Source organism: Necator americanus, chromosome IV (assembly GCF_031761385.1).
Source record: "Necator americanus strain Aroian chromosome IV, whole genome shotgun sequence".
Classification (NCBI taxonomy): domain Eukaryota; kingdom Metazoa; phylum Nematoda; class Chromadorea; order Rhabditida; family Ancylostomatidae; genus Necator; species Necator americanus.
Genome location: NC_087374.1, coordinates 28,032,001 through 28,059,815, shown reverse-complemented (window position 1 = coordinate 28,059,815; position 27,815 = coordinate 28,032,001). Strand labels below are relative to the sequence as shown.

Here is a 27,815-nt window from a genome sequence, read left to right as displayed (position 1 = left end):
TGTAAATCAGGCGAAAAAGCAAACTTCGCATGTTTCGTAAATAAATATGGCGGAAAGAAGGTCGCACTAGTTTTTGAAACTGATCACCTTCATTAAACGTGTTTAAAAATGTGTCAGAAACTGGAACGTAACATTTATTAAGATTAATGAAGGTCACTTTCGCCGATGACAGCCGAATATGCATCTCAGAAAGGAAAAGCTGGAATAAGACGGGTAGGCAAGTCGTAGCTGCTACATATTTTGTGATCAAACGACCTCACCTCAGGCCAAAATACTGTATTAGTGCGAAAAAATGTGGTAGATGAGGAAAATAAGTGGGGGATTCAAAAAACCACCCTAAACCAATCATTGTCGGAATATAATCGCATGAAATCAAGGATACGTTAAGATTCTTCGCTTGTACAGTACAATTGATCGATTTTGATTTTTCCAACGCTTTTTCGTGTGTACACTGCACTCAGAGACAGTTGCAGCACGAAGAACGAGCGAACAATCTGGTTTTTCCAGTCTGAATAGATTTTTTTTTCCCAGACACAAGCTAGGTTTTAGAAAATTCGCAATTCTCAGCAAATACTGTCTTTCTTTTTTAGCAGACCAATAAAAAAAGTATTAGGCTCAGACGTAAATAATTTCCACTCTGATAGAATACTTAGTACTTACTGGTACAGTCTATGCACACAGTGGGTTATTCAAATAAGGATTTTCTTTGTTACCGCTACACACACAGAACTTCAGTTAGTCTTCAGACAGTAGTCTAAAGACATCGTTCACATTACGTTTAATTTTTTTTGTTCTTTTTGAAGATGGAAAATCAAAAAATACACATACGCCAAGTGCTGATGATTTGGAAATTTAAACAAATTGATAGTGCTGCGGTTACGTTTCAAAAAATATACAGTGTGTACGGTGAAGGAGAGATAAGCGATCGCGCGGTTAGAAGTTGGTTTGTCAGATTCCATTCTAGAGACTTAACCTTGATGCACAAACCAATGGGGTCCCCCCATCGACCTCTATGACCGTTTTTCGAAGTCAGTGTTGGAGCAAAATCAACAAATTCCAAAATCATATTAAATACCGGAGAATAAATGCATTTTAGACTAGGGTTTCTTTTTACTAATTTTTATGTTGTTGAAAAATAAATATTTGAAAAAACCAAAACCAACCAAACTATTATGTTGTGTTATAAACAATAGTTTGTTTATAACTAATAGTTTGTGCGAACATTCACATGCACCTTAAGGTTGTTCCTAACGACAACATACATGCTAATATCACTTAAACGTGGATTCTTGGATTAATGGATGAATTGTGATGCGCACTGCGTTAAAACAAAATGGTGCCGCGACGCAAAAACGCTTCAGTTCGAGTGAACTTCATTGACAGAAATGAGTCAAATCAACGCCGTGGACGAGTTCGAAGCGCTAACGACACATTATGATGCACTAACGCAACATGTTTATTTACATTTAGATGATGTGCATGTACATTATACATATGTGCGAGTGCCAGAAGTATGTAAGTGCTGCAAACTCGTCCATGCTATCCTCTACTGATCGTTTTGACATTGACATTTTCAATTCCTCTCTTGCGCGTGTCGTGTTTACTTTGATGGATTTGCATTCGATATTTGTTAAAAGGCAGTCCATGGTCATAAAAAAAAGTGCCGAAAAATCAGCTAAACTTGTTTCCATAGTCACTGGCTTTAATTTTTGTTTCTAAAAAAAAAAAGCCCGAGCGCTTTTAAGACGACATTATTATAATGCACACACCTTCGAACTACTACAAGAAAGCGCCGCGAATAAACAAAACTGAGTGACATTAAGTGAAAGAGTGACAAATTCAAAATGATAGGCCCAAAATTCGAAGAGAGACACATATCAGCGCATTTAGACAGGAGATAGCGGAGGTAGCTGGACGAGGACGTTGGGAATTCGGGTCATACGCGGGGAAAGGGCGTCACGAAAGCGAAAATGCGGTTGAAACGAGCCTATTTGCGGCTTTTTTCCGGTAACCTCACAGCAAGATATCGGAAATGGCAGATTCGGAACGGATGCGATTGATTCCTAGTTGGAAATCGCGGATCCAGCGGTGACCCAAAGTGAGCATTGGTAGAGTTGAAGGAAGAGGATGCACCACTAGTGGGTGAGAATCTGCTGATTATTTCCTTTGAAAAATTCCAAATCTTACGGGGGAAATTAGTTAATTCCTAAATGTTATTACAATGCAACCGTTCATGTTTGCAACTATTTACAATTCTTTAATAAGGATAAAAGATGAAGTGTCTGACGCCAATCAGTCCGCTTGAGTTGCGCCAACTCGTTCACTTCAATTTAGAATCGTTCGAGATTTACGAAAGCGTTTCTAGCCTATACAATAGCCTGCGGGGACTAATCGATGTATCAAGTTAGTGTTTTCGTCCTCTCCAATAAGTCCATTCAGTCTTTATTTACTTCATAGAATGAAAGTTTCGGATGGTTCCGGACCATCGACCGTGCAATCGCACCCGAACCTGTCACCAATTGCGCCCCATCCTCGCACTAATAATCATGCATATAATAACGCGCTTAGTGTGTGTGTGTGTGTGTGTGTGTGTGTGTGTGTGTGTGTGTGTGTGTGTGTGTGTGTGTGTGTGTGTGTGTGTGTGTGTGTGTGTGTGTGTGTGTGTGTGTGTGTGTGTGTGTGTGTGTGTGTGTGTGTGTGTGTGTGCGTGTGTCTGTCTGTCTGTCTGTCTGTGTCACGAAAATACTCCATAATGATGCAAAACTCTACAACGGTGAGGTGCCGAACCATCGCCACGCACCAGATAGGCACGCGCTCTTCCTTTTCACCATTGTCCAAAACTATGTACCTATGTATGTTGGCTTTGATAAGGCAACCTAGTTTCTCTCATATGTTAGGGAGGGAAAATAAACTTTTATGTGAATGTATACTTCCAAATTTGCAAACTATCATGTTATATAATAACAGGCTTATTCTGTCACGTGCGTGGGTCTGTGTATGCGTGTGTCAGTCAAGAAATTCCAAAGAGAGAAGGAGACGAACACCATGGCGACGGTTTCGTGCGATGGAGCGTCAACGTAAAAGTGGGTGAGACCGTTACTATGGCGTCGAATTCGTGCTCGGAGCCAGACAGCTATAAAATGGGGCAGGACGGGTCCCACGAGGTCGGAATGGTGCGCCGGTGCCAGAAAGCTATAGAGTGGGGAGAGACGGGTTCCACTGCGTCGGATTGCTGCGCGGGAGCCTTAAGGCGGTAGAATGGGTTTCTATGGTCCCTTCGCATATCTATTTTTCAGCATGTCTTCCTGATGCTGCTAACATCCTTCCTTCAAAAAACCGAAAAGCACGTGCGAACGGCTGCTTAAATGCAATACCTAGTAGCCAACAGTTACGCAATCTGACGTAGAACGTTATTTTTATCACTATGATAGTGATATCCACGTCTTAATGTTAGCGCATCATTCTTTGCTAACAGTTGAGAACGGAGGAAACTTGCACTTTAAATGATGTTTCCAAATTGTGGAGATGTGAGAGAAACATAGGTGTAAAATCAAGTTTGATTGTTCTCCAAATGTAGAACTGACGTGGTGGGGGAAAACCATAAAATCTTACATCTATGCTTAAATTTTCGGGTAAAAAGTTGAAGATAGAAGAAAAGCAATTCTAGTTGAACAAAAATGTCGCTACTGTTATTTCTTATTGATCGGTGAAGGCGAGCGAAGCGAACACAAAAAAACGCCTGAAGTCCGGTTTTAGCCGAACGTTCAGGCTGGTATAAAAATAAAACAATCATTGCTATAAAGAGCAGCAGTGCGCTGAGTGTAATAGATAGGAAGAAAGAAAGATGCCCGAAGCTTCCAGAGCTCTCCGTGGGTACCGCATCTGGGTGATTCCCAGTTGCCGTCAAAATTCTGCAGTAGTTAACTGACCATGTTTCGAGTTCACATTTCATTTATTGCACCAAGAAATAAGAAATTCCCGAATCTAAATTTCTACAAACTTTATTAGGTCAGACATTCTCAGGAAAATAAAGGAAATTTTTTGGTTCTTCGTTCTCAGGTACTGACATCACATGAGTCTTTTCTTCATAAATCTTCGACCGCCATGAATGAAGTGGATGTTAATCTGTATTAATTATTTCAAAATTATCAGTAGCAATACTTACCTCTTCAGGGAGCCATTCGGAATTAATTTCTATGTCATCAAAAACTCTGACAAGCTTAGCGTTTCTAGCAGTTGTCTGAAACGTCACCCAAAACGAAGAAAAAAATGGTTACGATAATCCCTTCGGGACCAACACCTATGTATCACACTTTGGAACGTTGACTAACTATCTGGAAGTGGAACAGTACGACGTGATCCCTGCAAACATGACATTCACATATATACTATAAAATACGCCGTCTCCATAACGCGTGCTCCATTTTCCAAACATAGTTTGCACGTTCATTGCCACTCTGTTTCAGCCATTGTGATGTGTGGAAAAGGAACAACGGTTGGAAGAAGGGAAATCATTGGGAATTTGGTCATAATACCTGGAAGGACGAAATAAACTTCCTTGTCAGAGCGATGGTTTGCTGTGTACTTTCTCTTCAAATTCGTAATTGTCGAGTGCCAATGTTTTTAATTTTTGTATAGGCTGCTACACGGAACGAACTTGATACTTTTTAAAAGGTGGCTGTGAACTAGGCAGTGGAAAAAGGTCCCATGTGTTCGGAAAACAACCTACCAGCAACCAAAGCAATTCGTGGAATCAATGAGGATATGGAGGTGAAGTGAGAACAACTGTTTCAGTGATTTTAAATAGGCCTACAATTTTCATCAATTAATTAATTATAATATCTGGATATGTTGGGAATGAGTTCATCAGAAATGAAAACATCCGCTTTTTTGAAATGTAAAGATAAAGGATAAAGTTCTTGGGGTTAATCAAACCGCTTGGAATGCGCTATCACGCTTACTTCAATTCAGAATCGCTTGAGGTTCATGAACGTGTAACTGGGCTATGCAATGACTTGCGGTGGCTAGCCGATGTGTCAAGTGAGTGTTTTTATCCTCCCCAGCAAGTCTGATACCAATTTATCGACCCCGGAGGGATGAAGGGCATGGTGAGCACTATGGCGGATTCGAACCTCCGATCGGCCGTGCAGGTAGCGAAGCCTCTAACCACTGCACTACACCCGCCCTTTTGAAATGTACAATTATTTATTTATACCATGTAGATGACGAAAGTAAGTGATCGGAGCGGCTTCGCTCAGCAGTTTTAGGTTTACGTGTTTTTGTTTATAGATTATCATAGTTATAATCAAGGTCTTCCTGGAGATTTGGAGGTTTTGGACAATTTCATAGAAAAAAGCCATGCTTATTTCTAATCTGTAATAGTAGAAACCACCACACTCGTGATTCTGACTTCTCCCGTTTCTGATAATTCTGACATATAAAATTGACATTGGGGCGGATGTGGTAGCGGCTAGAGGTTTCGCTTCCTGCACGATCGATCGGAGGTTCGAATCCACCCTAGTGCTCACCAAGCCTTTCATCACTACGTGGTCGATAAATTGGCACCAGACTTGTCTGGGAGGATAAAAGCACTGACTTGACACATCGGCTAGCCACCGCAAGTCATTGTACGGGCCAGTTACACGTTCGTGAACCTCAAACGATTCTGAATTGAAGTGAACGTGGGGGCGCATTTCAAGCGGATTGATTAACGCCAGAAACTTTATCCTTTATCCTTAAAATTGGGGATCTATAAGAACCCATTGCGATAGATTACTAGGTCTTAGAACATTGGATTCCGTACTAAAAGATCGCTCTTACGATTGCTATGGTTCTTACTGTACTAAGAAAAACTGAGGCTGTGCCATTAAAAAACATGAGACTGTGTCGTTTTGCTTTCCTAACGTGTACTCGACAGCATGAGAGGTACCGTATGTTGGAGCGTGATTTTCTAATGTGAGTTAAAGGAAGAACTAAACAAATATGGCAACATTCGAATAATAACAACGAACGGATGCAAACTAAGCGGCTCCATTGAATTTATGGGGCAGTTTCTCTTTTGTAATGTAGAAATAGGAAATCAACGAGATTCTCACAAGAAAATGATCCAAATATATCGCCTTTAAATCGCTGTTCAATATTATCAAAAAAGCAGAAGACGCTTCTGAATAAAAGAAAAGACGTACTGAATCAAACAAGGGAGTCAACTGGACTCAGCAGCCAACACCTATCCATAGATAATAGTTCAAACCTTTTCATGTTTTAGAACCTCGTCATATGTACGTCTGCCAAGATTTTCCATTACTGTGCCTACTGTTTTTTTTTTTCAGATGAAATCTTTATTAGCATTAAGTTCCAACTTTTTCCAACCCTTCACAGGCCCAAACAAAAGTTTACTGGAAAATCTTACGATTATTCCGTCAACATCCATACTAACCTGTGTCATTGTTTTGAGAAACCTTTTAAAATAGTGGGAAGGGATTTTGTGTTTCGAAACCCTGACTCAGAGTAGTACGTCACCTGAGGGAACGAATATGAGATTCTTCCAATCAGCCTTTATTCAGGTTTCGGTAAGAGGCAAAAAAGCTGACACGTTAGGCTGACAAGGGTTCAATCTGAAAATCTCGTGATCGCACTAATAGAAGACCTATCCTCAGCCTTCGGATGCATGCTGCAACGACAATAAACAACGCAAGGAAATCTTGAGCAGTTTCATCAACACAAACTGGTAAACAGGTAATTCCATAGGTAAATTAGAGACCATTTTTCGAATTTTATTCGAGTACAGAATGTTTTCTTTCCTTTATTTAAAGGATGAGGATGAGGAGAAGGATAAACTGTATGGTCCATGTGCTTGATGAATCCTTATGAGGATGCGCCTGTGCGGTCGACTTTAATTCTTAACCGTTTGAGGTTTATGAACACTTGCTACATTACAATGACGTGCTGTGGCTAGCCTCTGTGTTAAGTCAGTATCTTAATCCACATAGACAAATCTGTGAACAATTTATGGATACCGAAGAAGTGAAACGATTGGTTGGCACCAGAGCGGTTTCGTAGCTGCGATCGATCGTTTAACAACGCTCAACCTCTAACCGACTGCGCTACATCCGCCCTTTTGCTTTTATTCAGAAATCAATCTAAACGTCCGATTAACGTCGGACATCAGACCTCTTGCGGTGCTCGCCTCCGCTGATGAATAAAAATTAAAAGTAGTGGTACTTCCTATAAAATAAAATTTGCATTTTTCTTCTCTTTTTCTTAGAAGTTGAAGCATTTATAGAAGATTTCATAGCTTTCTTCCCTAATGCTACTATTGGCTACTACTAGTACTATCTACTTTGCTGCGCACGGTATTTACTGCATTGCGACGCAACAATTCAGCGCCTTGGAATCCATTTCACCCCATTTTACCGCTTTGAGGCGTCGACACACCTACCTGACGTTGGATCCGTGTCACACTATTCTGGAATTCACAAACATTCACATGGAAAAGAATATCTAAACATTCACATGGAAAAGAATATCTGCCAGCCGCGCACGAAGAACTCAGATGCGGTTTCGAAGATCAACAAGGGACTGTTGAAAAGAAGGAGTACTTTGAAGCTTGATCCGAATGCATCCCGCATTGAGCTGCTAGTAGCAAACGTTAGCCGTAGAAAAACGTTGCGGGAACATCTTTCGAAGCACAGGCAGATTAGAAAAAAATTTTGCGGGAACATCTTTCGAAACACAGGCAGATTAGAATTCTATAGAGAGCACAAAGAAGGACAAGTTCAAAGAAGTGCCGCAGGAACCTCCGCGGTTATGATATTCCGCGAACAACCTCGCTTAGGTAAGTCGTTGTTCGCACCCCTTTTTGTCGTGAGATGGAGATCATGCAGAAGTACTCTTCAAGCCTTGTTTGTCAGCGCTTGTATAAAGCCCGATCGTCTTCACTGGTGACGTTCCAATACGGATTTTCCCTTCGTAAGTACGCTACCAAGAGCATGAAAGCTGGCACAGCCCCGGACCTGATTTTTTTGCAGAATTGCTTCTGGTGGCTGATGACTATCCGCTTCATGTAGTAATCGCGCATATGACGTCCTATCTTTAGGAAGAACGGATCCTAGACTAGCGAAGAAACGTCGTCTTCGGGCATCCGTAAGAGAGGATACAGGGAAGACCTTTGAAACAACCGTCCAAAATGCTTCTTAGCCCTAACAAAGAAAAGTGCTACAAAGTGTTCACCAAGAAGCCGTCCCAATGCGCATATCTGGAACGCTGGATGAAGCCCAACCTCAAAAGCAAGCTAGATCCCGTCAGGGGTTCAGCTGCATGCACCACATCCAAATCGTGTCAAGGATTAGAGATTTACCTGAAATACCTCCCTCCGGTTGTCCTAACTTTCGTGGAGTATGGGAAAGTCTTCGACAGCATAGGAAGGATTGCAATACTGTGAGTACTGCTCGATCAAGGTGTGAACGCGTCGTATATGAAGACAATAGGGAATGTTACGATCTATGCACCACTAAGATACAACTTTTTCACCGCCTCCTCAAAATACCTATTGGAAAGGGGATATGACAAGGCGATATTGCCGGAGCTGCACGCAGCTACATTACAATGGATAATGAAATCAAAGAAAGACATACGTGTTGATGGAAGATTGGAGATGGGAGTTGAGTGGGGATGCCTCGGTTTTCCAAAGCTACCATAACTGCTTCCGTCTCAATTGAGGCAAAACCCTTCTCTGAGTCCATAAAAGTGACTCACAGCCGCATGTTATCCTTTTGCAATTCTTCCATAAGTTTCGAAAGAGTGCCTATGCGGTCATGCTGAATCTTACTAACAACTCTCTTAATCGTACAACTGTATACTTCATCTAGTTTATCTAAAGTTCTTTTTCTGAGCCTGTTATACACTATATCCGTTAAGAGTTCACATCTAGCAGATTGGGCGATAGGTGGTAATTTCATTCAACATATCCCTACTTGTGCAGAAACACGGTACAGCAGGTTCAGAAATTTTCAATTCGGAAAGGTTGCGCACAATAAGCCTAGCAATATTGTTGATGAGGACTGTGGTGAGATTCTTTAGAGTAATGAATTTCATTCTGTTAACACCAGCGCCATTCCTTACGAACACAACAGAATATCGTATTTCGAAAGAGAGAATTTTTTGAATGACATATTTACCTTTTTATAAATGATCAAGAGATAAACGAACATGGAGAAATGAGAAATCAGAGTGATGATGAAACTCTGTTCTTCATTTTGGCGCGGTGACGGTTTCATTTAGGTTTCGGAGAACAGTCACTCTTGTTTTATAACTAGGTTCGTGAGACGTTCCGTTGCTCCATCTCTTTGCAGCTTCAGCCAACACGGTCTCATTTCCTCCGGAGCTTGGACTCACGCGGCTCTACGAGTTATATTTTCAACGCACTGAGCAAACATGAAAGGAAATAAGCACGCGGAGGAGTAGAGATGAAGGGCTACTCGTGCAGTGGACATGGGTACAAAGCGGTCACCGTCATAGAGGTGAAAAGCAACGCGGGCAGTGGCAACGTAGAGGCGACCCCACGTCGACCACAGAGATAGGAGCGCTGGAGTAACCCCGTGGGGAGGAGGGCTTTTGAAATTGAGAGCTTATATTTATGGGCTTATTCACTATGATAAACTCGCCTCCCAGAAGAGCCTTCTCGTTTTAGTAACCCCGTACAAAGTATGATCATACACATCTATGTCCAACTTTTAAGTGCATATTAAAAATTTCAAGTTCTCTGTCTTCTGATGCTAGAACGCAAGCAACACGGATGGCTAAAACTGAACGTGATTTGAATCTTCTCAACAAATTCGGTCGTCAATTGTTTGAAAGGATCTTTGTTCATTGCTACACTCTGCTGGCGATACCGCGGACTTCACCAACTCTTCTACTTTCGTATGTTTTCAGGAACAGTTCTCTTGCAGTGTCACAGACAGAGTTCAGCGCATAATGTTGTCTCGGTCAGTCCGATGACGTCGTGCCTGATCCTAGTTGCATTGCATCGCCAAACCTTCACTAGCTACTTTCGATGCAGGATAGCAAATTGTATTTGTATGTACGGCCCGCCACGGCGTTCCCTGTTAACAGATTTCTCGAAGAAATTCACAGTCCTTTCGACAACGGTGCTTGAGTTACTGCTAGGCGTATTACAACGCAATCTATATTAGGTCCTGCTGCGACTGCACGGTCGATGGTTGAAAACGATAAACCAAGCTTTTTACTTTTACCGGGCGAATAAATTGGTGCTAGACTTGTTTGAAAGAATAAAACACTGACTTGATACATTGGTTGGCCTCTACAAATCACTAAATAGGCCGCTAGAAAATAAACCTATTATATTTTAAGTCTGACAAAGTAGTTAACGGAAGCACAGGAAATGTTTCCGAACACATTCTTTTCTTCCTTTTCAATTTGAACTCAAAGATGTACACGTGCTTCTGACTTTGTGCCCTTGTGGTGGTCCGTTTATCTTTAGTTTCTGAAGTTACACAATGTCAGGAACGGATTGAAAACATTTGGATGAGACATGCCACAAATTCCAATGTTACGTGCATTTTCACAAACGGACGACCGGGATTCAGTGCAGAGCACACAGTTTCACTCGATATCCACTTATTTATTTCTGGATCCTAACAAAATGTTGTCAATGCTCATAAACTCTTCAATGCTTTTCAACTTAGGATTATTCTCGATAGTGATAGTTACGCCTGAGCAATTAGCTATGGAGCGTATGCGAAGGAAGTCCGACTTTGTTGCTGTCCAAATAACTAACTCCACTTACTTGTTAGCAATCATATTTTGTAGCAGGGCCATTAAAAAGGATCTTCATGTGTACCTATAATCACACAACTTTCTTAAAAATGCCAGGATATAGATCACGAGCTGCCAAACTGTCTCGGAATCGGAAAATCAAACCATTTTACTTTAATTTTCTTACGGAAATGTTGCTGTTTACGTTTTCAACAAAAAATTTTGCGTATATAATTTAAGACTATCGGGTGCATCTTCTTATTTTTAACTTGAAGATTCTTCTTGCTTCTGCTAGGGCATGCCATATTTATACTACCATACACGCCCCAACATTGTCAATTCCATATATATATTATATATATTTTGTTACCCTCAAGAAAAAAAAACGAAAGAAGTGTTCCTAGAAAAAATACAAATTTAATTTTACGAAAAATGTCACTGAATTTACTTTTTATTTTTTTAGTGAAAGCTAGCCAAGAGAGCACCACAAGAAGACTGAAATTCTGCGGTAGGCGGAGGCTCAAACTGCTAAAACATGCGGCACATTTGAAATCTACCGTGTGCTGAGGTTAATACTGGAATCCTTATAGGTTTGACATAACCATCAGGTGCATCCTTCTTTTAATTTGTAGGAAGAACTCCCCACATTACTACGGTAACGAACAGATACATCAATTCTTAGACTCGACCTAGTTTTTAGCAATTGTTGGACGTCGTTGGACCTGTCTCACTGCCTTCTGGAGTTACTTTACGCACTCTGTCATCATTTAGCAATGAATATAAATTGTTAGTAATCAATTCAATTTAAAGAGAATGCCTGCAGTTTAGTGTATTAGGGTTTTGAAGGCGTTTTTTGTGCACTACAAAAATAATAAAAACGATTCTCGAAGCTTCTGCAAGACTTGGTTAGAATTAATTGCGAATTGGATGCAAATTGAATTTGTGGACGTAGATATTTTCTGGATTCCTTCAACACCTTCTTATATGAAATCTTCTTATATGATGTCATCAATGATTTTCAAATTAACGAAGGAGTTTAACACGCATCTTAGGGAAAAATCTATTTATATGCTAAGCGGTGAAATTGAATCGCCGCAGCGGACCCTTCGCAGTGGCACGTAGGCGAAAAGAAAAATTGCTAATGTATTTTTCTTGGAGATAATAGAAATTGGGGAAGGCTAAGACCTCTACCTAAATTTTCTTTCCTTATTTTTCTTGGAAAACGTACTTTGGGTATCCAACGCAGAGCTACAAGAACAGCACTCGAATATTTCATTACGATTTCTATACCAGGTGAATTATTTCTATGCAGGTCTTTCCAGGAAATATTTTGAACTGTGATTTGAAGGACTTTGACGTGAACCTCGATACCTGACCTCTAAAATCAAGCACACAATTTTCTTAATCTAACAGACAGGATACAAAACATCATACACTAAACTATTCACCATAATATTTCCATCGTTTAAAACGTACAGCTCCTCCACATCGTAAATATTTGTCGCAGATCCGCTAAAAAACCAAAATCTTCTAATAAACGCATCTGCGTGTTGAGATTTTGTGTGTTGAAAAAAAGAGAAAAGAGGAGTGAAATGAAAAAGAGAGAATGTATTTTGGAAAAAAGAGAAAGAGAAACTTCAGCAGTGAAAAAAAACGAGAAAAGACACTATTTTCATTTATTTGGTGATGTGAGGCTGGTTAAAAGACGAAAACCGAGTACATAATGGAAAAGAGATGGTCAAATTGTTTCAATTTTTTTTTTCGAGAAAAGAAAAAAATCTCGTGAAAAAGGAACACTGAATGAAAGGCTCGGATCGTAATAATGGGTCCGCTGGTCGCATAGGACGTGTGTAAAGAATCTAAAAGTTTGTGAATGTGAGTTTTGCGAGGATGACGGTAGTAATTAAATGTTGCTATAACAATAAAAACGTTTAAAGCCAACGTATCACGATTTTGAGGTCGTGGAGAAAGCACAGCCAAAGCCTAGAGTTTTCGTTTTAGATTAAGAGAATCAGTGCGACTCAGTTCATCTACCCCAAATCGTCGTAAAAAAAAATGGCGTGAAAGACACCGTTCTTTCCTACAAAATCACCTGCAACGCGATACCCTTGTGCACGCGCCGCACACACGTGCGAGCGGTCTAAAACCAATGAGGTCTGCTCGACAGCCTTTTTAAATAAAATAATTGAACACTCATTTAAAGGAACCGGAGCGTGTGCAGCAAGGTGTCACGTTTTAAGGTCCCTCGTAGGAAATAGCTTCGTCTTCAACGCCACGCTGTTTTTTTACGACGATTAGATGAAGATGAGCGGACGCTTGATTCTCCCATTTAAAACCTGAGCTGTAGGCGAAGTCACTCTGGTTTTCCCAACCTTTTGGTTTTTTAACCCGAACAATAGGTTTTCGCTGTGGTTTCTGCACTACGTCAAAGTCGTGATACGCTGTCTCTAAAGGGAGAAGAGACTGTATAGCTCTTTAGCGAAAAAAAAACCCGAAAAGATAATCATATGTTGGGATCATGAGGAACTCCAAATCTCCATAGTTGTGTATTCATGGAATTGAAGTGACAGAAGAGAAGAATGATGATTCTAGTGTACTGTAAGTAGCCGTCGAACGTGGAAAGACGTAGCCGCGTAGACCTTTTTACTTTTTATTCCGTTTGTGTCAATTTCTTCCAGATTGCTTCTGCGAGTGCTCGGGTGAAAACAACTCGTCATAAATTATCAAAGAGCAAAGGAAAAATACACACGATTATAAGTTTGGCATGATTATTAGTCCGGCGTTTTAGAAACTGCACTTTGACCTAAGTTGTTTATCTAAGTCGAACATAAATTTTGGAATGCGAAAGCTTTTATTGTCGGGGTCATCAGATTATGGCCGTAAATTCCCTAATAACCTGTTTTATCAGCGGCTTCTTCCCCATTTCAGCCACCTTAGCGATTGTTGGATAGCAAATAGTGAGCGTTATTTTACGTTCTATTGCATCTATAGCGCTATTTTTTTTTGGAGGAAATTTCTCAAAATTTCCTCCAACTCCTGAATGAAAACTGTCGGAAAAATTTCGGAAGCTTCAAAACATGTTCGTCCTTTTTGATGACGTCTCGGCGAATACACTTGGCGAGCACACAAAAAGAAACTAATCGGTTGGCGTAAGTAATTGCAGGGATGTCCGTAGAACTCACATAGACGACTTCCCTGCTTTTTCGCGTTCCACACCTCCACTTCGAGGTCTCCTCCTAGAGCTATGTTCCCTCATTCCTCAAAAAATTGCTTTCTGTGTCTTTTTTGCGGTATTTTTTCTCACCAACTTACTCATTTCTATCAATGCTTACCTCTTTCTCGCTACAAATCTCTCTCATTTCTTTTCTTTCCTTGTAATTCTTTCTATCATCAAATTCTCCACTATCCACTACTTTTTTAAACTAACCACTTGATCATCTCTCATCAAAATCATCCAGTTCTTCATGTGTTCATTCACGTTGCTTACAGTACATGTTTGCTCAGCAACTCCTAATCGCGTTCCTTTCTCTCACTCCTTCCCATCACTTATAGTCCTAACATTTCATCCAAATATTCAAGTGAACATTCAGATGATTCGATTAGTAGATAATTATTTCACTAGCACTCTTACAGTAACTCTTCAAATATTCACTTTTTCTTCTTTTTTTTTCTCTTCAAAACATATTTCCCGTTACTACGGACACTCCCCTTTCAGAGCAGAAACAACCGCATTGACAGACGTACAGAATGATAATAGGTTCCTGTCCACCTGTGTTTTGAAAAAAAATTACCTTGTTCCGTACAATAAACCGATTCTTTCGATTTGTTTATTCCTTTTGTTTACATATATACTTAACAATTGAATTTTTCCGCTACCTTTCCAGTCTTTTAGTCCTTAGAATTTATTTCTCTTAGTTTTTTCTTGTATTCGACACATAGTTTTACCTCAATTTCTTTGCCTCATTCTTTACCGCTATCTCAACGCTCTGCAAATTCATCGAACTTCTCCTTATTTTCGGCGAGTTACTACATTTTCTCGGTTCGCTGCCTCCTCACTCATCTAACGGTGTGAAGTTGACCAGTTCCACAGTTACTTTGTTGCCCTTATATACTTAGGCTCACAGGCCCTACAAAGTGTTTTTACCCTAGTGTAATTTGAATCTCATCTAGCGTTACTTTATCAATATGACTGGTGGCGCCTGTGAGCATACAGTTGAGTCACGTGTGGAATTTCCATGGAAATTTCAGATAAGAAACGACTCGCTTATCGCATCACATAACGTAAGAGAAAAGCAAGATCTTCCCTTTCACTTACGCGATTAATAAAACGAGAAAGTCCGTGAAATCATCGATAATTCCCGAAAACTAACTGCCACAAACCCAAGAACATTCTAGAAATTTCAATGAAATCGTAGTTTACTCTTAAAAACTGCAGAAATTCCGGACCCACACTAGTGTAATATCGGTCTATTACCATTAGGAGAAACGATTCCCAGGAGAACTGATCAATGTTTTCGGGGAAAAACTTCTTTTAAATCCAGAACTAGTTCTCATCTCAGGTGACTACATTTCCGCTCAAACTTAATTTCACTGGAAATATGGAGCGAAAAAGTGACTTAATACTCGCCGAAATGCCTAACATACAAGAGTTCATAAACAACGTTCTTATGCTATCACGATAATGGTATATTCTTGGACTTCGTTTCGATCATGTGTTTTTTTTCTTTATCGATTTATTGTTGGATCAGATCATTCCTGGGGGATCCGAGCACATGGGGACTTTCATTCCTGGAGATTCCAGCACACGGGGACTTTAGGTTTCCAATGTACGGTATCACTGGGACCCAAGGCAACGTCATACTAAAATATGCTTAGATTTTTTCTAAGGCTAACTTTACCTCAAACCATTGAAATACCAAGAAAAATTTCACTTTGCTGTTATTCCGGAGAATTCTACTCTCTTTTCATTTCGACAGATTCTAAGTTTTTTTTTTAAATATATCGATGTATCCTACTGATCGGCTTTAGTTCCGAAATTTAGAGATTTATGAATACGTATGCGGCGAATGCAATAGCTTGCGACGTTCAACCAATGTATCAATTCAGTTTTCACACCATCTCGAATAAATTTGAAGCCAATTAATTGATCCTTCTGAGATGAAATGCTTCATTGGTCCCAAGCGGTCTGACACCATCGTGGACCACGTGGACGGAGAACTTTGGGATTTGAACGAACTGGCCAATCCCAGAAGGAGTGATCAGCGCTGAGCACTTCATCTTTTTATCCCATCTCTGTGTCAGGCGTGAAAAATGAGGTTGATACAGAAACTTTCCGCTATTTATGCGAATGTGTACAAATAATTAGGGATAATTCGTTTGGGCGGGGCTATTCATAGAGTGCAGATGGAATTCTTGCCGAAGGTAATGGAATTTCTGAATTCATCGCCGCCGATGTGCATGGATTTCACAATGGGAAGAGCAGTTGACCGATTCACAACCTCAGTCAAGACTTATAACATAAAAATGTAAATGAATAATGTAGAGATATTTTGTGAAGCATCCGCACCGGCGGCGCTAGCAGTTTTGCCCTCAACCACGCTATCGACAAAGTTATGTATTTTTATGTTATTATTATATTATTTGTATTATTTTATACCATTTTTATGTTTATTTTACATGTTTTGTTTACGATTCACATTTTTATGTTATATTATACTGTGTTTTCGAGAAAAAGCGAAACTTTTCTCATTCTAATTTTTATGATGTTGATCCATAGCTTTTCCGATATCCTATCATTATTCTCATTGAAAACTTGAGTTAAATGTAACAACTACGAGAATTTCTGAATATTAGAATTGAATAGAATAATTGTTATATATTACTGGAGTGGGTGTGGCGCAATTTGTTAGAGGTCCGTTGTAGCCACACGGTCGAGGGTTCGAAACCGCCCTAGTGCAAACCAAGCCTTTCATCCCTCCAGGGTCGATAAATTGGTACCAGGCTTGTCTGGGAGGATAAAACACTGACTTGATCATCGGCTGGCCCTCGCAAGTCATCCTATAGGCCAGTTACACATTCGTAAAAGTCAACGATTACGAATTCCAGTAAAACGCGTTGGAGCATCCCAAGTGGAACGATACGCCAGTGACTCTATCCTTTTTATATATTATTGAATTAATTGTTGTATAGCATTGAATAGAATAATTCCTGAATTTCTGAATAGACCACAATGTTCACATTCTCTGAAGGTGACCGCTGCTTTTGCAGACACGAATGATCGTCGCTGGGTAAGCAGCATAGGTCTTTCCGTGACTTCAGTGAACGATGATCGTTCAACGACGCACCAATTTACACACACCACTCGAGAATGAACTTCTGGCCCAGAATAGTCTATCAGTGTTTCGATGCGTTGCAATACAACGCTTTTTTTCTGGCGAAAGAGCGTTAGTCAACACCCAATCACGGTAATTCGTTCTCTGGAACTACTGTAAGTTGGCGCTTCGTTGATTGAGGGCGTGCTTTGAACTCACAGTGGCTTTCGATAACTATTTTTTAGTTATCGTTCACGTAATTGCACAATTTTCCAAAACTTTCCTCCTTTATGATATGACTGCTTCGAAATAAAATTTTCTGCAAATGTTACTCGTTTGATTATACGGTATTTTCACAGGATCTCAGACAGAAAACTTTTTCAGATGCCAAACTCCACACCAATGGGTATGGATCATCGTCATTTAGCCATATGGATGTGGACACACAGTCAATCGCTTACGGATAACAGTGAAACATCAATCGAATCGGCCACAAGTGACGGGTACGAAGCTCGGATTGAAATTTAGCATTTCGCCCACATTTCACGACGACTCTCAACCGCGGCCGAGTTGATGAGAGGTGTTGAGTCGCCTTGAAATTCATCGGAGCGTCGAGAATCATTGACTCGGGAACCGGTTTCGACAAATATCGCTCCATTAGAATGTGGTCAATGCGGTAGCGAATCATTGCTGAGATTTTGCAGGAGCAAATTTCACGCTTAGTTCCTTAACTTAGGACTTAAACCAACATCTCAACGACCCTTTTTGGGTCTTTTAGAATACAATTCTCTTGGCCATAATTCACTTCACCAAGGTTTCTCACTTAAGCACTAATTAATTTGAGAGGTTCCCTGTTTTCTGTGCTGTTAGGCCTTCCTTAACACCTCAACACTGAAAAGATAACGATCGTAATCGTCATCTATCTAATGATAACTTCACAAAAGTAGGGAGAAGATTAAGTCAAGTAGGGAGAAGATTAAGTCAAATATGTTCAGCTGCAAAAGGGCATTTGGTGCAATTACGAAAGATCCTCAATCACGCGAAGAATCTTTTAGAAATAATCTCTGAAGAAACTTCCTGGCCTTCCCAAACTTCCTGGCGATTTCTCTAACACATAAATAGAATATGCAAGTGTGCAACTCATAATTTTGCTTTTTAGCAAGTTTCCTTTCCGCCGCCACATCCGCAAAAGTAATGTAACATCCAAAAAAATGATCGTTAGAAAAAAAACAGGCAGAGAAAAGGAAAGCTCAAGAGCTCTAGTTGTTTCTCCCTTTTTTCCCCATGCTTTCGGTTCCGAGGAGTCCTGAAAAAAGTCTGGATCAACAACTTTCATATATGTAATATTTCACCTTATGCAATACTAAGTCTAAATGAATTCGATAGGCGTTTTGAAAAAGAAATCTTTGCGGAGTCTTACTTGAAAGAATAGGTGTCCCATTTTTGGAATATGGATTTGGAATAAATCCTAATTGGTTTCGCTAAGCGCCCATTTTTTATGCCTTACAATTTTTGTTCCTCTCTTCTTATTAGCCTTTTTGTACCTTCTTGCCATCAACGTTCTGTTTTCACAGCTGTTGAATTTCCTTCATGCAGTTATCATTGGTACCGACAATACATGAAAGGAAACAAGCTTACAAAGGGAAATTAAACGTCTCATTTTTGTTCACGTGAATCCTATGCTTGTATCCTCATCCACACACTGCAGATCCATCAACGTTTCATGTTTTTCATCCATGTTTTCAACAACTTTTTTAACTATCAGATATGAACCAAAGCTGGAAGACTGAAACTGCTTTTTGCTTCAGACATGAAGCGAAAACCAGTTACATGCGCTGACAATGATATAACTTTGAACAGTGTCAACATGACCATAAGCAACCATCAGGATCATTTGAGGCATTTTCCTAACACCGTTGCTGTAAGTGTCCAATGACAGTGGCTCCCGGAGAACTGGTCCTGGAGAAGACTGTCAATGATATTCAAATAAATTAAGCGATTTATCTGGAGATATTTGAAAATCTTTCTCAGAAAATTACTAGCAATTAAAAGAGAAAACAGATCAGTTCTTTTCGTCATGGTGGGTAGGGTTCAGTCAACAATCGTTCGCGTCGAGTGTTTCCCTGGGTTTCACCTTCTTTGTTAATTCTTATCGTTAATGTTCCCAAACGTTTTTTGTAATTACCTTTATGAATTGTTTGCCAGTGACCAAACTTTTAATAATTATAATAACAATAATAATAATACCTATAATAATAATAATAATAATAATAATAATAATAATAATAGTAATAGTAATAATAATAATAATAATAATAATAATAATAATAATAATAATAATAATAATAATAATAATAATAATAATAATAATAATAATAATAATAATAATAATAATAATAATAGGGGCTGTTGTAGCGCAGTCGGTAAGAGGCCCACTGCGGCCGCACCGTCGATGGTTCGAAACCGAACTAGACCAGCTCCTTCATCCTTTCGTTAACAATAAATTGGTACCATAGAGGCGCATCCCGAGTGGATTACGTCGGAGACTTTTAATAGTAGTACCTTTACTGACGCTAATAATAGTGATAATAATGCTACTTTTAAAATATTTTCAATAACAGGCTTGGTCGGCAACAGGACAATTCCGAACCATCGATCGATCGTCTAAACACAGCGGGACCTCTTACCGACTGCTCTACGCCCGCCCATCCGACCAAATATGCGTAATCTGACCCCTTTTTTTCTCTTGCGCTAACTTTGACGCTTTTGTGAGTTATCATGAAGGGAAACGGACAAAAATTAATTATTCGGAGAAAATTGTCTACGATTCCAAATGGCTGGAGGAGTTGTCCGGACCCAGTAACTAAGTAAGTACGAGACCGCGCAACTGTATAGTTCATGTTGTACAAAGTCTTTCATAAGAAGTCGACAGCTACAAAAAAGGAGTGACGACGTATGAAATGTGGGCGTGGTTCTCCCGTAGCATACAAGCATGGCGAATAAGTTACGCGAATTTCGTGCAACACGTTCGAAGTTTCCGAAAAATCGGCTGGTTCTCATATTCCCGCAAATTTAAAACCAGTTATCCAAATAATCAGCTTCTATGGTTCGAAAATTTTTTTTTTCATTGCCTTCTAACATCGCTCTGGAAGCAAGACGTTGTGTCAGGATAGCATGAGAACAAGTTTGTGCAATTGCTGTACATTTTCTTCACCGTTCTATTAGTTCCACACGAGCGAAACATCGGCTAGCCCAGTCAACCAGCCAGCCAGCCACCCACATTCACGGTGGTGGTTGTCGTCTGCGATTGATCGACAGCCGCTCCTCGCTCACCTCTTCGCTCAGCCCCCGAACCCCCGAATCCACCACGAATTCGTCCGATTCTGAAGTGAAGGCGTTCTGAAGATGTTGAACACGTTGATGTACTTCGTCTTCATGATGTCCTACAGCGGATCGATATTCGTACAACTCGGCTACTATCTACTCGAAGAATTCTGCTTGGAGAAGTTCACCTTGCCAAATCTCGAAGAACAACTTCAGGCGGCTTGAACTTAGGAACACTGATCGATCTAATAATTCGGAAGGCCATTCCACATTTTTTTTATGAGATTTTTTGTTAGAAATGCTCGATATTCAGTGGTTTTCGTTAAGTTTACCTTTCAGATCATTCGCTTGCTCTTAGAATAAACTATTTTCTTTGTGGAACCACATCATTTGACACTACATAACGTGCGAAATTTGGGACTTTGATCCCAGATTTCTCTTGAGAAGAAAAACTTCCAAATGTGAATGGAACCACCTTGTAATTCTTGTTATTTTGCAATTTCTATCTTTTTTTCTTGTATTTTTTTGTCGCATATCTTTGCCATTAACCTGATTTTGTTTCTTCGTATATCCACCGCAGAAACATCCAAAACTCTTCAATTCTTTGATGATTCTTGCACTCCCTGAACACGGAGGAAATATAAGGATTCCGTCGCTGATTATTTAAGTTACCTTCCAGCCATCCACACATCCAGCCGTCTTATTTCTCATCTAGTAAAAATCTTGTCAGTAAAAGTCTCGTCTTGTTTCTCATATGATATTTTGAAAAGACAAAAATGAGTTGAATCTGATCAATCAGGATATCAAATATCTCCAAAACAATGCCTACTTCATGAGTAAGTTGTTGGAGAAAAAAGCTTTAGGTCTTTGGATTACGATTCCTTATGTGTTGAACGCTTCGACATTTACGTCTTCTTCCGATTTCCTAAAAACTAAAAAGGCGAGAAGGGGGAAAAACATAGTGTATTGCCTTTCTCGGCTAGTCCAACATAGGTTTCATAAGCTGCTTCCGAAACGAAACAAGCAAAAACAAGCTTCAGGTCTCTGGATTCTGTGAGGAAAATATCTGGGCGGGACTTAAATGTGCGAGCGTTACCGGTGCCGAAAATTGTATTGAGGTTAATGAGGGCTTTTAGTTTTTGTGACGATGCGAAAGCCAGAGGTCACCCGTTATTGTTGAGCACTCGTTCCAGTGATTGTTCATGCTGAAGTTTCCTGAATAAGAATCCAGAACGTGAACAATGTGCTCGTGACTGTTTTCTCACTCTCATGAACTAGTGTCACCTCAAAATCATTGTCGTTGTGTTGATGATTGCGAACGACGGCACGAAAATCAAAATTTCGAAAAAAACAACAAAAACATTGAAAATTTCCCGGATTTCCGCTAGAGATCAGGGAATCGCAATATTTCAAAGAAAGCTGCCGAAATTTGTTCTACGAAGATCTAACCTACAACCGATAAGGTCATCCCATTCAAATCCATCCTCAATCATTTAGTGGGTCAGGGCGATTCGACATCATTTTACGAGAAGAAAGGATTTGGTGGGATTAATGACCATGTATTTTGGAAGAATAATCGATATTTCGAAAAGTCATTCACTGTTTTTAAAGAGAGCTAAATTTCAGTCGTGTAAGACTTGACCAAAATGTAAAGCAGAATTTTTCTTTAAAAAAGTAATAAAAAGATAAATGAGACATCCTTAGAGAATACTTGGAAAGGAAATGCAAGGAAATTAGTGCAGTTCGAAAAAGTAATAGGACTACCACCTTCCCGAATTATACTCGTTTTCTCGCACTCTTCTTTCCTGCACTTGTTTCGAATACGAGGTTACTGTTTTCGTGTTCGCTATCAATCGCGATCAGCACGAAACCGTAATCCTTAGCGGAGTAGGATCAACTTCTTCCACAGAACTACATCCGAGGAACTATATGCGCCCTTAAAGTTTATTGTTTGGTGAATGAACATTGAATATTGTTGTTCCCAATCAGACTAGGGCAAAATCCATTAAAAATCCAGGAACAGCTCGGTAAATCTGTTTTCGTGTCGATGAGGATTTAGGTTCAGACGTTTTATTTGTAGAAGTGTTTATATTGGAACTGGGGATCGTGGGGCAGGGCGTAGCGCAGTCGGTAGGAGTTAGTCCGCTGTCTACACAATCGATCGGAGGTTCGAATCCGCCCGAGTGCTCACCAAACTTTTCGTCCGTCCGGGGTCGATTGAATCGTTAACGCAACGAAACCGAATACATGCGCTCTTTTTCTGTCAGATCCATAGTTGTATCTAACTTCAATATGATCAATATACAATCAAGACAATGCGTTTACTATTTACACCAGTCATTTTTTCCGGCAGTTCTATAAAAGTTCCAACATGACGACAATATTTCCATTTCGTTTACTTCTCAACTATCAGCTGATGTTCCGTGAAAAAAAAAATTTAAAACGTTCGGAATTTGCAAACAGGTGCCCGTCCACATGCGACGGGCGATCCTGATAAGCGCCGCCGATAACACCGTTCTCTCCTCGATTTGCTGCAATGATCAGCCGATAAATAGAGCGTAATATAGAATCTGTGAAAAGGTTGAAAAATGAATTCATCGCAAAGGAACCGATTTCAAGGAATCAGAAGTGGTTTCCTGAATATGGAGGTGGTGAGTAGCGTAGCTGACGCTGACATCAGCTGGAGCCTTCTACAATTCTGTCATGAGAAATTAACTTGCAGACTAAAAGAACAGTAAAAAAATGGCATTGATCCATACAAAAATGCTTCATGCTCGCGATAGAAGAAATCCAAAATCACTTCTCACTACGATGCTTCAAGCTACAATTTGCGAAGTACAATTACAGTAGAAGAACAGAAGTACAATTACAGACGTAAAATTTGCGATTTTAATTCTACATACGAGGACAAAAATAACCCCTTCATGTATTACGATTACTTTCTATTTTCAACCACCTCCCTGGAACTTTTCCATAACTAATGGATGCGGTCATTCCATAAACTCTATTGATTTCCCTTCTATCACTATGTCTCTCTTTTTTGCGCTTCATTCCATTAATTTTCTGGCATCTTTCTCAAACAAATAAATGGCTGCATGTCGTAGATAATAAATTTAGAAGTGATAGATTGGTGGAAAACAAAATTTTGTTGTTTCAACCATCCAGTACATAGTGTACAATGAAATATTTTCTTGTACAAAAAAAATGTCCCATTCCCAAATATGGAAATAAAACAAATTTCTGATGCCAAAAACCCATCGAATATACATAATATGGTGAATTAATTAGTCGGTTCAGTTAAAAGGTTAGAAGCAAGTTTGCATTTTACATTTGCACAATAAATGAATTGAACATTTTTATTTATTTATTGTTATTATTATTTATTTTCTGTTTGTTGCTTATTTGTTCTACAACATTCAACATTTTTCTTTTTTTAACTTCATTAGTTGGCTCCTGTTTGAAAAATCATTAAAATAACGTCAATTACGTAGATTATTATGAATTACGAATAGTTTTAATGTTAATACAAGCTGTACGCAGATTGGTTGCACATATTCACTTTTTCAGGTTAAATTTTGCTGTTTTTTCTTATCATTCGAAAATAGATGTCAGATCACCGAAAAAAGCGAGTTCACTCTCTTAGCACTGACGTATCCGTAAAATATGTTAACGCGTATGTGCATTGAGTGACAAGGCTTAATTCTGCAAGTTTGTCCACGCTGCTGTTAAATAATATAAATTTTCTACCCTTTATATGTATCTTAGTAGATGCTTTCGATCGGATCTTAAAAAGTTTTTTTTCGCTAAGTTCCATGATTTGTAATAATTTTAACTTATAATTTATAGCTTTAAAAATTTATGAGGGATTTGCAGTCGATATCTGTTCCGCTTAACTAACGCTGTCAGAATCCATGAAAACCAAAGGCGAGGAGTGCTAACCTCTTCGATAACCTCATTCGCTTTGAGATCGTTTCACATATCTCTTCGCATCCAATTCGGATTCACACCGGAACTACTGAGATTGTCTGTTTTGGCTAATTCTCACCTCTTTTTTTTCGTAAATACGTAAATATATGTAAATAAATAATAAGCGTTCGGTAACCGAATAAAATGAATTCAACCTTTCCGCATCTGTTCACGATGGCCCATTTTCGATCGATTTCGACGCTATCGACCATAAAAAGAACTCGCTCTTCCATCCTAGAAGATTTCAATTAGGTTACGCAATGCATGTCGTCGCAATCGACTACGTCAACTCATACGTGACGCTGACTTCACCGCACACACACACACTCACAGACATCGATGACAATCCCTCCGCGCTACGATAAATTACTCATCTCCACGGCGAATGACATCATTTCAACGTTATCCATACACTTCCCACAATAATACCGTAATACTTTTCCTCAACATTTGTTTCAATGAGCCCTCATTAACATTTGAGAAATGTACTGTTATTCTATTTCTAAAAAAAAAATCCGTCGGTCCTTCTGATAGCATTCATCTCTTTCCTTCAGTTTTTTCCTGAATTTTTCTCAAACTTCCACTCTCGTGTTGTTATCACCTTCTTCACCTTAGTGTTTGCTTCTTTTTCCTGTTTTTTTTCTGACAAGGAGACCTCATCTATCCGATATCATCTAAAGAATCCGCTGTATTTTTTAACATCATCAACCAGTGACGATTAGAATACAAAAAAATCTCTCTCATCTTTAATGTACGAATTTGTTTATTTTCAAAAAACCTACATTCGCGGCTGGCTTTGCTCCATTTCATTTTTTACGGGCAGAAAAAGGGCACCCAAACTCAGACGGATAGCGATTTCCGGAGCCATTTCATCACCTGTGTCTGCTTGGGATGTTTACAAATGAGAAAAAAAACAGGAGCGACCAAGAGATCTTTCTTATGAGCGTGAAAAGAACAGAAAGTGATTGTCCATACCGTTTCGATGTTCTTTGTTTTCGGCATTTTCTCATCTCCAACTAGTGGCAGTCCACAAATTCTCACTCTTACTACTCATAAAACCATATTTTGAAATTATTACGGGGACGAAGAGAGGTCAACGATAAAAACATTCCTCCTTTCGTTCTTTTGACGTACTTAGATGGAAATTTCACTTGTCATCTGAGAATGTCAGCGAACGGAAACTTCTTAAGAACTTCTTGAGTTGAGCGAATATAATGAGCATATCTTGACAATGCGGAAAAAAAACCCCGCGCACAAACTGGTCGTCTCCGCGAATCTTTGAGATGTTCTCGAATAACTTACGCAATACAAGAGTTATTCACGGATTAAACGTTTTTCTGCAGACCATTTCTGAGTCATCCGTGAGCCTGAGGGACGAGGATTTTGGGACTTTCACACTAAGGCCTATCCATTACATCTCTAATATATGCTTCAAAGATGCTAACTAGGTATACTGTCTTAACCACTGATTATTGATTTTACTACATGATTTTGATAAGTTGAGTACAAACTTGTTAGATAATTTTATGGGTTAACGTTTCGGCAGAATCGAATTCTTCAGAGCCTGAATTGGGCGATTTAATTCTTTTCTTCTTGACCTTTTAATTTTTTTTTCGAATTTCTTTTTAAAATTTTTAAATTCAATTTAAAGTCGAAAAATAGGCATGGAGTTTATCAGTTTAGTTGTAGAGAGCTTTTGTCACTAAAGTTGTAAATTGAGTCGTTCATTTCAAGCTCTGAAGAAGGCGATTCTGCTGAAACGTTAACCAGTGAAATTATTTAACCTCGTGTACAGCTTATCAAAATCAATACGACATCCAACAATGCCGAGGTTCATTGAAAGTCGAACTTTTCAATTGTCCTAACCATACTCATTTCCATTAAGTATTGAAGAAGTTCACCATCACCTAATCAGCACATTTGAGTCTATAAGCCTAGTGTTTTTCTCTTGTGGAAAAATACTCTCACTCTGAGACGAAAATTTCCATTTTTAGTGCATATTTGGCTCGCTTTTCTAATCTGTAAACCTCGTATTTCCATGACTTTGCGGAAAAGAGTTGAAATTTATCTACGGGAATGTAAGAATGGGATTATAGGTTCTTCCGAGATCTTATATATTTACTTTTAGTGCGAAAAATATATCCTCCATCCTCAGCGCATAGTAAACGAATAGAAATAGAATAATGTTAATGGAGCTGCTCTTCAACTCAAAAGTTAGGCGTTCGAATGTCCCGAAAATTGTGCATGGGATGCTTTAGACGCTTCAAGTGTACAGCATATCTAAGCAAATTCCATCCAATTTCGAGCAGCTATTATTCCTACTAGATTTATTCTTGCTCTTCGGGCCTTGGCATATTCTCGATTTTTACTTAGCTGAAGGATAGTGAACGTTGATTTTTTATGTGATGTTAACAACCTTATAAACTTCTCCAGAAAAAAAAAACAGTTTTTCCGTCTTTTTCACCTTTTCATTTTATCAACCAATTAGCAAAAACAGATCAACTCGTCCAAAGATTTGACCTATCGGCTCTCTCAGGTCCTTCGAAACCAGATGTTTGGCATTATTCAGTCATAGCACTCACTTTGCACTTTTTTTTAGGATTTCACAAATTAAGAACCATGGTGGCGATTGTAAATCGTGCCTTTGGAAGCCAACAATTCACCGAACAAGAACTAATTCGCAGCAGATGTCACTTAAATTCTGCGTTACGGTAATGATCAATGAACCTATTATGGAAGAAATCCTGATGCCCGGGGAACTTTCATAGGAACTGCCTTGTAACACTTTTGCGACGTCTCCTTAACTGATCTTCCATCTGCATACAGTTGAACTGAATGGAAAGTAACAGTCCTTCATGCGGTGCTCATTGATCTACTGATTCCTCGCACATTCAACTTGTTGTGAATGATCCCTCTCGTATATACTAGTTACTCTTTGTCGTTACAAAGAAATGCATCCGAAACGATTACCGTAACCAGAATGCGTCAAGTCCCAAGCATTCCTGGACATCGTATGTACTTTTTGCCTGCGGTGAGGAATTCCAAGCGCGTGGCGTAGTCTTGGCCGAAAACCTGGCCACGATATGTTCGATGTTTGTAGAGGCGAACGAAAAGTTCCGGAATTTCTGGTTACATCCATTTGAAATGTAACATATATTCCTCTTTCTACTTTTCAACGCAATAATTTAATTTAATTTAATTTAAAGAATTTAGAAGCATTGTGAGGCTTTTTTGGTGGCACTATAACTAATTGCGGAAGTGTATTAGTTTTGTCTTTGTTTCGAGCCTTTCTCATTTCTTTTTGTCCCCAATTTTTTCTTACAAAATATGGTTTATGAAGGATTTCGGATCAAGTCTAGTGAGACAAAAGACCAATCTTTTCCGCCTACAACTTCCTATCACTACAAACTGTTCAAATCAGCAAAGGCAATGATTAAATCA

The 27,815-nt window shown here is 39.3% G+C and overlaps 2 protein-coding genes across 2 annotated transcripts; one reads left to right on the top strand and one right to left on the bottom strand.

Moving 5' to 3' along the window:
- Positions 1 to 8,316: 8,316 nt before the first annotated feature.
- Positions 8,317 to 19,811, top strand: RB195_002976 (uncharacterized protein; the record flags this gene model as incomplete). Its single annotated transcript, XM_064200455.1, has 3 exons — positions 8,317 to 8,436; positions 17,469 to 17,587; positions 19,706 to 19,811. The coding sequence occupies 3 exons, from the start codon at positions 8,317 to 8,319 to the stop codon at positions 19,809 to 19,811; spliced, it is 345 nt and encodes a 114-aa protein (XP_064056336.1).
- Positions 19,332 to 20,673, bottom strand: RB195_002975 (uncharacterized protein; the record flags this gene model as incomplete). The annotated part of the gene is made up of 4 exons (XM_064200454.1): positions 19,332 to 19,571; positions 19,647 to 19,748; positions 20,365 to 20,467; positions 20,597 to 20,673. The coding sequence occupies 4 exons, from the start codon at positions 20,671 to 20,673 to the stop codon at positions 19,332 to 19,334; spliced, it is 522 nt and encodes a 173-aa protein (XP_064056335.1).
- Between the last annotated feature and the right edge of the window lie 7,142 nt (positions 20,674 to 27,815).